We start from the raw sequence: 13,088 nt of genomic DNA on the forward strand, positions 1-13,088 counted from the left end.
TCAGGTTCGGTTCACATTCACAATAAAGCAAGCACGAATTCCATGCCAGTGTAGTCCTTTCCTCTTTTCCCTGACCCACATCCTCTCTTTGTCCACCGATCTGAATACAGGAGGAGGAAATGTGGGAACACTCAAGAAGGCAAAGCCTGTAGCTTGTCTTCAAAACCATCTGTGAGACTGAGATAAAAGGTGGCTTAATTTTTTAAGTAACCTTAATTTTTTAAAGTGAGATATAGTAGAAGTCTCTTAAGTATCTAATTGGGTTGATATTTTGTCTGCCACTACAGTGAACTTTTACATGGAAAACTCCCCGTTTATTTAGCTTCATTTTTGCCTGGACCATTTGTTTGTTAGGGATATATATATTTGCACACATAAACACATACATGGATATATATATGTATATATGAAATATTGTGATATCTTTTATATCTTCTCTTCAGAAAAAGAAAGCAAGTATTCTAAAATATGTTTTTGTGTAATTGAAACACTACAAGTACCAAAATTTAAAAATCCCTTTATAAAAAGCTGTGCTCTTCTGTTTTCGAAATGTTCTGTGGATAACAACCTAATCATGTAGCTTAATATTTTAATTACTATTGCTTTATTATCCTTTGTAGTAAATATATATTCTTGTATAAGAGTTGTTCGGGAGGTGGGTAGGACATGTAAAAAGCAGGCTTTTCCCTCTGTGATAGATATAGGTACTGAGTTATGTGTTAGCTTTCTGCCTTACTGTCAGATGTTTTCATAGCTTGCCTTCAGTATCTGACACCTCAGTCATAAAGTCACTTAACTTTCAAGGCCTTGTTTTTTATATCTTTATCATAAGGTAAACAGCACCTATTCTTGTAAGATTTTATAAAAGATTTTTTTAAAAAGGCCACAGCTTAAGATACTGTAACAGGCAGGTGAGCACTTGAGTGGCAGCTGTTAATAAGAGTGTATTTTAAATAAAATTGCTGTAATCCTTTGAATACATTTTTCTTCTTCCTCACTTAGAGCATTTGTCTATGACTGCAGGTCAAATTTAAAAGTAGTACTTTGAGATTTGCACTATGCCATGGTAGAATTATTGAAGAATTTTTGGCTTTATTCCTGAGAACTTACAATGTCTCTGAACTTTCTTCTAGTTTGATTACAATCCACAATTTGCAGATTGGTCAAAAGAAACAAGAGGTGCACCATTAATTAGTGTTAAGCCACTAGATAACTGGTTGTTGATCTATACTCGAAGAAATTATGAAGCAGCCAATTCGTTGATACAAAATCTATTTAAAGTTACACCAGCCATGGGCATACAAATGAAAAAAGCAATAATGTAAGTTTATCAAGTCATTTCTACTCTGAAAATTGACTCATAGTCATTTGGAAGGTGGGAACTCAAACTGTTAAAAACTATTAAAAACATTAAATTATCTTAATTTAAAGATCTGATAAAGTCCCTTGTAGGGTGGACACAGAAATGTGTTCGAGTTGCTAAGAATGAGTGAGACAAAAAAAGGACTGTTTCTCAAACAATTGCTGTTGGGTGTGTGAGAAATCCTTTTGACTACATGGCTTCTCCTGGTGTTCTATTTCGTTATTTCACCCAGAAGTGTTGCTTGTGTTACAATCTGTGGGAACCTTTTAACACATAGTACATTTTTTTGGTTAACTTTTTCTGAATGTTGAATTACGTATTTCCATTCTAGGATTGAAGTGGATGATAGAACTGAAGCCTATTTAAGAGTCTTACAGCAAAAGGTTACGTCAGATACCCAGATAGTAAGTAGCTAGTTGATATGTAGGCAGCTGACCTGGAATCAGTTGTTGTAAATTGGGCGTTGGTAAACCTTGGAACTTGAGCTCAGTGTTAAAAATGTTATAATTAGGTTCCCAAACAAGTCACAAAACACATATTTTACCTTCCTACGGTAGCTCAGTTAATGCTGGCTTTAGTTGTGTGCCTAGGAGCTTGTGTACTGCAAACGGTAAGGAAGGGATGGAAGAAAACAAAGCCATCTTAAATTTACCCAGACTCAAATGCTCTAATTCTAGAAAATTTCAGGGAGGGAGTGGGGAGGAGAAAAGGCACAAGAGTAGAAATCAGTACTTGTTCAGCACATGTGGTATAATTAGTATATTTGTAGTTACACTTAGTATAATTAATAAGGTGGCAAAGACACATTTAATGAAAAACAATACACCTGAATTGCTTTAAACCTAAGAAATGAGTTGGTTTCTTCTAATGGATTCCTCTTAGTCCTTTGTCTCCTATGCCACAGGCAGAGTGCTATTAGGTTGTCTTGAATAATAGAGATACCAAGGGTAGGAAAATTATTTTACTGGGGGCTATGGCAAGAAAAATAAGAATCTGGGACTATAAATTGGGGAATATAGCAGTAAGTTAGTGTTGGATTCAGCTCCAGAACTTGAATCCTCAGAATTTGGGCAAATATAGGTGGCTTAGTTGCTTGGTTAATTTTCCAGCCTTTTTATGATGTAATTGACATTTAACATTGTGTGTGTTTAAAATGCACAGTGTGATGATTTGATATATTGTGAAATGATGACCATAGCACATTAGTTAATATCTCCATCATCTCAGGTAATTGCAGTTCTTCTTTGTATATGTGGTGATAACCTTTAAGATCCACTCTGCAGCTTTCAAGTATATAATGTATATATAATTGTGATCGCCATGCTATATACACTAGATTCTCAAAACTTACTTTCTAACTGGAAATGTGTATCCTTTGACTAACCCCCATTTGGGACAGGCGTCTGTTTACATCAGTCATTTCAGTTTCCCCAGAATTGCCCATGAACTTCTAGGAAATTTCATAGTTTGATCATACTCCCAAGCCAGAGCTTTGAGAGTTTAAAAGCCGTGATTCTAGGTAAGGCATGAGTAAATGAAAATTGTAAGCATTTTAGAAAAGCTTTTATTTGTCCACCTGTAAGTTATCACTAACTTATTTTGCCCTATTCCCTACTCCTAAATTATTCCAAGCTGGTAACAGACCATATTTAACTAACTTCTCAAGTTTTAATGATACTCGGTTTTAAATTGTTTGCTTAACTTGGTTTCGTTCTTAGTATATATTAGTTGAATGTAATGAGCATTATGGGCGTCCCTGATGGCTCCGCGGTAAAGAACCTGCCTGCAGTGCAAGAGACACAAGGCACAGGAAGATCCCCTGGAGGAGGAAACGGCAACCCACTCCAGTATATTCTTGCCTGAAAAATCCCATGGACAGAGGATCCTGGCGGGCTACAATCCAAAGGGTTGCAAAGAGTTGGACATGACTGAGCACCCAGTTACTCTCAGTGAACATTATATAAATGTTAATGTCATACTTACTAGCACCGTGGCAGAGATGGAGAGTAAAGTATTAATATCAGTAAACGAATCACAGGTGTTTATGTGTTTATGAATCACAGGTGGGTTTAGTTTCCTCTCTTCTTCTTTGAATTTAATTATCAGTTTCCTAATTCTTTGTGATGAGGATATTTTGTTTGTTTTTAGGTTGTTTGTCTGTTATCAAGTAATCGGAAAGACAAATATGATGCTATTAAAAAATACTTATGTACAGATTGCCCTACTCCAAGTCAGTGTGTGGTGGCCCGAACCTTAGGCAAACAACAGACTGTCATGGCCATTGCTACAAAGATTGCGCTGCAGATGAACTGCAAGATGGGAGGAGAGCTTTGGAGGGTTGATATGCCTGTAAGTTTGATTTAACTTGTAGATATAAATTTTGTTATTTAAAAAAATGTATTTTTATTGTATTGGCATTCCATTGTATCTAAAATTACGATGTTCTTGTTAAAGCTGAAGCTAGCGATGATAGTTGGCATTGATTGTTACCATGATACCACAGCTGGACGGAGGTCAATTGCAGGATTTGTGGCAAGCATCAATGAAGGGATGACTCGGTAAGTGGGCTTTGATAGCCGTAGATTAAGTGCTGAACATAGGCAAACAGGACATGAGCGCAGGGGCTAGTGTCTGGGGAGTACCAGAATTGTGTTAATTTTTTAACTTGGTTTCTTTTACATTAGATCCAATCAAATAGTTAGGAAAGAAACCAGTTATTAGCTACTCTAACCATTTTTAATATCCTTCACTGGCCCTTAATCTGTAGTGGTCAGACTACATTTTAGGTTATTTTATTATTTGTATTTGGTGAGAGGATGCATCTCCTTCAATGTGACAATCTCTAAAAGCTTCTTTAATAAATTTATTACTTTGAATGTAATCTCAAGTTTCCATGTTAATTTTATCTTGGAAAACCCACTCAAGTTTACCCAGTCACTTGCGTATCAACGTAGTGAAATTACTTTTCAGTGCTTTTCTTAGAACTGATAGAATTGCCAAGAATAGGAAGAATGAGAATTGAAGCATTGATTTGTGGGCATTACTGATACTTGGGCGTATTTCAAGGTATTTTATCTTTGAGAAGAGCATCTTTTACCAGGAGTATAGTATTAGTATGCTTCTGTATATATTGACGTGTAAACCTAGGAGGCATATCTGGCTATTACAACTTAGATTTTATTTCCTCCTCGGTGCTGGAATTGATTTATAATGAGAAAAAAAAAAAATGTCTATGAGGGATTTCCTGTATCTTAACTCCGTTTAAGATTTCATCAAGGAAGTTAAAGATAATAAATTGCATAGATATAGAAGAATTCAAAAGTGAAACAGTTCTGTATGGTTGTGTTCTCACCTCAGTCATTTTTTCTCCGAATAGCTGGTTCTCTCGCTGTGTGTTTCAAGACAGAGGACAAGAACTAGTAGATGGGCTTAAGGTCTGCTTACAAGGTAAGTCGCCTGCTGTGTTCCAGTCTGGCCTCCAAACTCCAGTCTTCAAGAAGTTATCTTAAAGCTGTGCTTCTGGGAAAACAAAAAAACAAAAAAAAAACTGTGCCTGGAGTTTGGTAGAAGCACATATTTTTTGTTGTGTGTTAATGTATTTAAAACTTTCCTGGCTTTCTTTCAGCTGCTCTAAGGGCTTGGAATAGCTGCAATGAATACATGCCTAGTCGAATTATTGTGTATCGGGATGGCGTAGGAGACGGTCAGCTTAAAACACTGGTGAACTATGAAGTACCACAGTTTTTGGATTGCCTGAAATCTGTTGGTAGAGGTTACAAGTAAGCACATGACATGTAAAGCGTTTCCTTTGTATAAAATTGCATTTTGCATCTTTGAAAATAACGTCACAAGGTGGAAAGATAAGTGAGAACCTAACCTTATAGGCGCAATAGGACTTGAGGTAATGGAAGGGGTTGGGGGGTGGGTGTCTCATGGAGACTGTTTTGTAGAGGAGAGGCTAGAAATGTAGAGTGGAAGTTCCCTCAAGGAATGACACATGGCAACACCTTCACTGACCAGCCGCTGCCACTTTTCTCTCTTACAGCCTTGAAGTATGAGGGTCTGATTATCCCAATGCAGCCATAGGCGTCCACAGCATTGGTTGAAATAAATCTTCCAGATAGTCTTAACATACTCTTTCTCTACCTCCTTGTACAACAAATACTTGTTTAATTTCTTTGAACTCAATTGGACTGGTTTTTGATGGGTAGATGTTTGGCATGTGTTTGGTGTCCTAGGAGGAGACTGTTAACCTCTGTCCTTTGAGGTGGTCTGCGCAGCCAAGGGGAGCTGTACTCATAACTGAATGCTACTCAGGCTCTCCTTTGAAACCTACATTAGTTTTTGCTTTGCTCTCCTACCAAGATCATTTGTTGGTTCTCTCTGGCAGTAAATTGCATGCCATCTCAAGATAGCTGTTCTAATAAGTTACATTGTTTAATTTTTTGCTGTTTTCTTTCTCATATTGTAAGTAAGTTGAGATCAGGGACTGTTGTATATTAAGGGCTTAGTGCATAATATATTTTGTGGAGCTGATTTTTAAAGATGCTTAGAATATCCAGGAGGTATGTTTGTATGTGCTTGCTCATGCATATTGTTCAGTTGCTAGATCATGTCTGACGCTTTGTGACCCTCTGGACTGTGGCACACCAGGCTTCCCTGTCTTTGGCTATATCCTAGAGTTTACTCACATTCATGTCAGTTGAGTTGATGATGCCATCCAACCATCTCATTCTCTGTCACCCCCTTCTCTTCTTGCCCTCAGTCTTTCCCAGCATCAGGGTCATTTCCAATAAGTTTCACATCCATACATGACTACTGGAAAAACCATAACTTTGAATATATGGACCTTTGTCAGCAAAGTAATGTCTCTGCTTTTTAATATGCTTTCTAGGTTTGTCATAGCTTTTCTTCCAAGGAGCAAGCGACTTAGTTTTGTGACTGTAGTCACCATCCACAGTGATTTTAGAGCCCAAGAAAATAAAATCTGACACTATTTCCACTTTTTCCCCATCTTTTTGCCATGAAGTGATGGGAGTGGATTCTATGATCTTTATTTTTTGAATGTTGAATTTTAAGCCGGATTTTTTCACTCTCTTTCACCTTCACCTAAAGACTCTTCAGATCCTCTTCACTTTATACCATTAAAGTGGTGTCATCTACATATCTGAGGTTGTTTGTATTTTTCCCGAAAATCTAAATTCCAGCTTGGGAGTCATCCAGCGCAGTATTTCTCCTGATGTAAACTGCATAGAAGTTAAATAAGCAGGGTGAACAATATACAGCCTTGATGTACTCTTTCCCAATTTGGAACCAGTCTGTTTTTCCATGTCCAGTTCTAACTCTTGCTTCTTGACCTGCATACAGGTTTCTCAGGAGGTAGGTAAGGTAGTCTGGTATTCCCATATCTTTAAGACTATTCCACAGTTTGTTTTGATCCACACAGTCAGAGGTTTTTGCGTAGTCAATGAAGCAGAAGTAGATTTTTTTTTTTTTTTAATTCCCTTGCTTTTTCTTTAAGCCAGAGGATCTCTGGATCCAGTTTGATCTCTGGTTCCTCTACCTTTTCTAAATCCAGCTTGTACATCTGGAAGTTCTCAGTTTGTGTACTGTTGAAGCCTAGCTTGAAGAATTTTGAGCATAATCTTGCTAACATGTGAAATGAGTGCAGTTGTATGGTAATTTGAATATTCTTTGTTATTGCCTTTCTTTGGGATTGGAATGAAAACTGACCTTTTCCAGTCCCATGGTCACTGCTGAGTTTTTCAAATTTGCTGGCATATTGAGTAGAGCACTTTCACAGCATCATCTTGTAGGACTGAACTAGCTCTGGGATTCCATCACCTCCATGAGCTTTGTTCACAGTAATGCTTCCTAAGGCCCAGTTTACTTCACACTCCAAGATGTCTGGCTCTAGGTGAGTGACTACACCATCATGGTTATCTGGGTCATTAAGAGCTTTTTGTACAGCTCTTTTGTGTATTCTTGTCACCTCTTCTTAATTTCTGCTTCTGCTTCATGGATATTTAAAGACTGATTATTTCTGCCAAACCTTTTCAGCAGCATTTGTTATCATTATAGAAAACGAGGGTCTTGAAAGTCGTTTGACAGTATCTGGGCTCCATGTGATTTATGTGGCCCATGGGATGAGCATTAAGGACTTAATTTCTAGCTAAATTGAAGGGCGCTTCCAAGTCTTTTTTGGCCGAATTCTGAAAGAACCCCTCTAAGTGTTAAACGTTTCTTAAAATGTGATCATTATGCCAGTAAGTTTTCAGAGCAAGTTAGGGATGTTTTTATCTCTTTTGAAGTAACTGAGTTTCAGATTAAAATGCCAATAGCATTTTAAAATATTTTGTAAATGAACGTTAATGTTCTTTCCTATCCTCTTAAAATTCTTAATGCTTATATTTTTCATTGGTATTTTGTTCTACTTTGTAAAGTTTTGTAAGTTTTAATTTGTTTTCTTCCTTAGAAAAAGGAAAGTTGCAGGGAAGGAGGATTTAAATTGATTGCCTGTGCTGGTACATAACAGACCATTGCATGCGGTAGATTTCACATCGTCAATTGTGCTGTTATTTGGGGGCTGCAGAAATTAGTGATCAAGACAATATGTCTTCAAATCAGTTTAGGTTGATCCCAGCTTAGCCTTCATCTGTGAAACAGGATGCACCTCACCAAGGCTGCTGAAAGAAATGCCAGAATGTTCAGTGTACTTCATAAAATACCCAGTATGCTCTCAATATATAGTAGGCACTTCATCTAAAAAAAGTTTAGAGTTGCATATAAAGTAAAATGATATCTAAGAATTACCCCTTACTTTTAAGAAATGGAGTTTGGATTTTAACATTTGCTGTTATCTTATTTGTTTGTTATAAATATTTGTTTTTGAATTGAAGTGTTGATAATTAGCTTTTTATAAAGATGTGTCATGGATTAGCTGATTTAGGATGTTTGGTTCAGAACAAATCAAAAAGTCACTTCAACATACTTGTGACTTTCTTTCCGTCACCACATTTGCGGAATCATTTCTTGAGATGTCCCAGGACTAAAATCTACTTTGTCTTTTGGTTCCTGAGACGGTGGCTTTGTAATATGCAGATCTCTTGTTGCTGGGCAGCAGTGGCTTTACATGTGGAAATAGTGATATTTCTAAAAATGTCCTCTGTTTACTGAAGTAAAATCATCTTCCTACCCCTGGTATATTTGCTTACTGCTACCATGAAGCAGCACAGGTTAGGTTTAGCAATGAGTGGAAGTTCCCAATTTGGAATCTTCTGGACCATCAGTCTAGACAGTATACTGTAAACTACCTACCTAAGTCAAACATTACCAGGCAGGTCCATACTGCATGTGAGGTCCTCTGCTTTCCAGTTGTTAGAATAAAGTATATTTGTGCTCTTAAGGAACTAATTTTGTAGCTAGAAAAAGAGCAGAGGAAAGTTGAGGTATTGAAAATCATAATTTTTATCAAATGCTTATTATATGATAGCACTAAGTGCTTAATATGTTCTAATGCATTTATTCCCAAGTGCACATGTGTATACAGTGTGATTGTATCAGACAATGAATTTGAAATGAACCTTTAAGAGATGGTTGGAAAGGGTATTCAAGCTCAGTACGACCTGCCAGTTTAAAGGCTGTCCTCAGGAGAGCCAGGAAGCTTGTTAGAGGCAGTGAATCTAATGTGACACAGAGCTGAAAGCTCACTAGGGGAGAGGAGTAGTCTTGACATAGGAAAGAAGCCACGTGAATGGGGTTGGGAAGGGAGAGGGTGACAGAGAATGTTCTCGTATTGCTAAGGATAAGCTGAGGAGTGATCGAGTGTGAGAGACAAACGGACACAGAGATCCCCTGATAACAGTCATTTTGAAAACCAGTCAACCAGTTATTTTGAAAAGCAGATTAGATTTCGAGACTACTCAAATTAGCTTACTTGTCAAAGATTTTACTTTCCACGAGCTTCCCAGGTGGTGCTTGCTAGTGGTAGAGAATCTGCCTGCTGCTGCAAGAGACATGGGTTTGATCCCTGGGTGGGGAAGGTCCGCTGGAGTAGGAAATGGCGCCCTGTTCCAGCATTCTCGCCTGGAGAATCCCATGGACAGAGGAGCCTGTCCGGCGACAGTCCATGGGGCCTCAGAGTCAGACACGACTGAGTACACTTACTTTCCACGTAGGAGGAAATGTCCACTGAAAAGGGTCTCAGACTGTGAACTTTAAAGACATGCTGGGTTTAACATTTTAGTGTGCCAGGTATGTTATATGCTCGGTTTAATAATTAAAAAACTACATAACCTTGCCATTTTATTTTCTACTCAAAGTTTATTCCTGGTCCTAACTCCAGGTCCTTACAAGTTGTGGAATCTTCCTTCACAACTTCGATAAATAATATACCTAAGAGGGAGATGCATTTCTTTTTTAATGGAGTGTATGAATGTATGAATGATTCAATGCCCTGAAAGTATGACTGACTAAATGTAGTTACGTTCATCACCATCTTAAAGCCCAAGACTAACGGTAATTGTGGTGAAGAAACGTGTCAACGCCAGATTTTTTGCTCAGTCTGGAGGAAGACTTCAGAATCCACTTCCTGGAACAGTTATTGATGTAGAGGTTACAAGACCAGAATGGTAAGTTCTGTATTAGGTGAAGATTGGTTTTTGCTTTGTCTTTTAGCATAACCTCTATGCTTTATTACCTTTTACCATATTTACTTTTTAGTTCTTATACTTTATTTCTTATAAATACTAATGCTTTTCATTAGTTTGCCCTAATAATGCCTATGATGTATGAACTTAGTGTCTGACATGGTGAGCACAGGTTTCTGTGCAGTTTCTCTCTGGGGGAATAGGGTTATCATTTATGGCCTTCGTTATACATACAGAGTTGAAGAACTGCTGCTGTAGATTGCTGTGGCATTTTTTTTTTTTAAACATATGTAACCTCATCCATAGATTCTTATTTTCCAATCAAAATGTTTAGATCCATAATGTACTTGGTTATCCACAGGTTAGAAAATTCCATCTAAAGACACAGTTGCAGATGAGAAAAGTGACTTCTGAGTAAACACTAGGGTGGCACGGGTGGCACAGTGGTAAAAATCCACCTGCCAATGCAGGATATGCAAGAGAGATGGGTTTGTTCTCTGGGTCAGGGAGATCCCCGGGAGTGGAAAATGGCAACCCACTCAGTATTCTTGCCTGGAAAACAGCATGGTCAGAGGAGCCTGGCAGGCCACAGTCCATGGGTTACAGTCAGACATGACTGAGCGACTCAGCACGCATGAGTGAACACTGTGTACCTGTGAGCTGCACTCTGCCGTGAGAAAGCTGGCCAGAACACTCAGGGGCACACGGTCGTGCGCTCAGCACACGACAGTTCAACTGCAAAGTCATGAAACTGGGTTCCTCAAGTTCCATTTTGTGGGGGATGGTGTACAGTGCACTAAGTCACGTTCCTTATGGCAAGTCATTGGTCAGTCCACGGTAACACCCTCCTCATGAGAGTGAATAGGAGAGTTTCTGTTTTTATACATAAATTTGTGGGGCCTTTTAAAAAGGGCAGCTTTAATCAAGGTAAAGTGTCAGCCTAAGGGGCAAAGTTTAAATGTGTAGCACTTCTCCTGTATGAAACGCAGGTAAATGAGGCATTGCTCCTGCTGCTAAGTCGCGTCAGTTGTGTCCGACTCTGTGCGACCCCACAGATGGCAGCCCACCAGGCTCCGCCGTCCCTGGGATTCTCCAGGCAAGAACATGGAGTGGGTCGCCATTTCCTTCTCCAATGCATGAAAGGGAAAAGTGAAAGTGAAGACGCTCTGTCGTGTCTGACTCTTTGCGACCCCGTGGACTGCAGCCTACCAGGCTCCTCTGTCCATGGAATTTTCCAGGCAAGAGTACTGGAATGGGGTGCCATTGCCTTCTCCGAATTATACTTAAATTTATGTAGACAAATGATAATACAGATTTTAGATCCACTTAGTCCTGTTAGCTGACAGCATATCGAAATATTTATTTAAAGATTCACTTTCTTAGATTGTGTCTTTTTCTCAGGCAGGTAATAGTTGTCAGAAGGGTTCTAACCTATTGGGGAAAATCACTGAGGGAGGACAAAATGGCTAAGATAATTGACAGTTTCATTTCCTGTAGACTCTCTTTAACCATTCAGAATGACCTCATGATACTTTCTAACATTACTGCTACTCTGACAACCAAAGCTTAGGTATAACATTGACCTGAAGACAACTTTTTAAAACAATTTGAGTAAAATGGAAGTTGGATTTTAAAGTATCAAAAAACGTGATTACTTTTTACTCAATGTTCTTTAAAACTTAATAACTGCTAGTCTACTCAAATACTTGGAGAAGTCTACTTTGAATGATAAGGTGCTTAAGTTGGGAGGGAACTAAGGTTTTGATTCTAGCTCGGTTACGATTTCGCTGTTCTTTTGGGCACATCATTTAATGTTTCTGAAAGCCTCATTTTTCCAGATTACAATAATCTGTTGTAGATCAATTCTGATTTTATAATTTGTCTCATTTTAAGGGACATAATAAATTTCTTAATATCTTTATCAGGCTGGATTACAGCATCTCTGAATGGATACTTAATTGGTACCCTCCCCCCCCCCCCAAAAAAAACCACAAAACCTGACATCTGTTCCTTTATGTTTGCACTACTTGGTTCTTGATCCTAGAGCCTGTTCCCGCTCAGCTGTCTCCCTCAGATGTGGAGTGGAAACGGGCCTGTTGTACAGCGTGCACTGTCAAAATTAGCAGCCAGGTCAAACATTTGTTAATGCCCTTAGGCATCAATGATAGGTATTTAAAATACAAAAAAGTGGTATCTTAAACCTCTTTCACACATAAGCATTCCAAAACAGTTCATGAATAGCAAGCTCTGAATTCAAGGAAGCACATGTTTTGAAAAGATTACGTTACATTAGTATACAGGATCCTTCCACTGTAAGAAACTTGAATCATCTTAACTTTAGCTTTGAAAAAGATAAGCCTCATACCCATGTGGTTTTTTTCTTATGTAATTCCAGGTATGATTTTTTTATCGTGAGCCAGGCAGTGAGAAGTGGTAGTGTTTCTCCCACACATTATAATGTCATCTATGACAGCAGTGGCCTGAAGCCAGACCACATACAGAGGTTAACTTACAAGCTATGTCATGTCTATTATAACTGGCCAGTAAGTATTTTTTATTAATTGATATTTAGCCACATCAGTGAGATTCACTTTTCAAAATGGAACTGCTGTGTTTTCAAAGGCTTTTACTGTTAATACTGAGATTTATAAGTTAGAGAAGTTACTTTTAAAGTAATAGAACCTTTTTGTTTTCTTCCACTAAAGGGTGTCATTCGTGTTCCTGCTCCTTGCCAGTATGCCCACAAACTGGCTTTCCTTGTTGGCCAGAGTATTCATAGAGAACCAAATCTGTCACTGTCAAATCGTCTTTACTACCTCTAACCTACAGAAGACGACAAGATGTGGCTGCGTTTTTCTTTTTGAAATTATATCTTCAGGATTTTTTTTAAGCTCTTTATTTTTTAAACTGTTATCTTTCTAGATGAAACTTGGGAAGGAAACTAGGAAATCTAGAGTCATTTCTAACTTTGCTATTAATTGACTTATTTTATAGGTAAAAATTAGGATTTACTCTTTTATCTTGTTCTCATAAATGTGAGGATTTTTTGTTTTGAAAAAGTGTGGAGAAGATGCTTT

General features: G+C 38.1%; 1 protein-coding gene across 1 annotated transcript in view; it reads left to right on the forward strand.

Annotated features, from left to right (window-relative positions):
- Positions 1-12,833, forward strand: part of PIWIL1 (piwi-like RNA-mediated gene silencing 1) — a 33,422-nt gene extending 20,589 nt beyond the window's left edge. The window contains exons 12-20 of the mRNA XM_010852433.1: positions 1,134-1,321; positions 1,695-1,767; positions 3,512-3,712; positions 3,818-3,921; positions 4,740-4,810; positions 4,989-5,142; positions 9,868-9,993; positions 12,407-12,554; positions 12,717-12,833. Of these exons, the coding sequence (XP_010850735.1) occupies positions 1,134-1,321; positions 1,695-1,767; positions 3,512-3,712; positions 3,818-3,921; positions 4,740-4,810; positions 4,989-5,142; positions 9,868-9,993; positions 12,407-12,554; positions 12,717-12,833 (1,182 nt within the window). The remainder of the gene's footprint in view (positions 1-1,133; positions 1,322-1,694; positions 1,768-3,511; positions 3,713-3,817; positions 3,922-4,739; positions 4,811-4,988; positions 5,143-9,867; positions 9,994-12,406; positions 12,555-12,716) is intronic.
- The last annotated feature ends 255 nt before the right edge of the window (positions 12,834-13,088 follow it).

The sequence above is a fragment of the Bison bison genome, unplaced genomic scaffold (assembly GCF_000754665.1).
Source record: "Bison bison bison isolate TAMUID 2011002044 unplaced genomic scaffold, Bison_UMD1.0 scf7180017864312, whole genome shotgun sequence".
Lineage (NCBI taxonomy): Eukaryota > Metazoa > Chordata > Mammalia > Artiodactyla > Bovidae > Bison > Bison bison.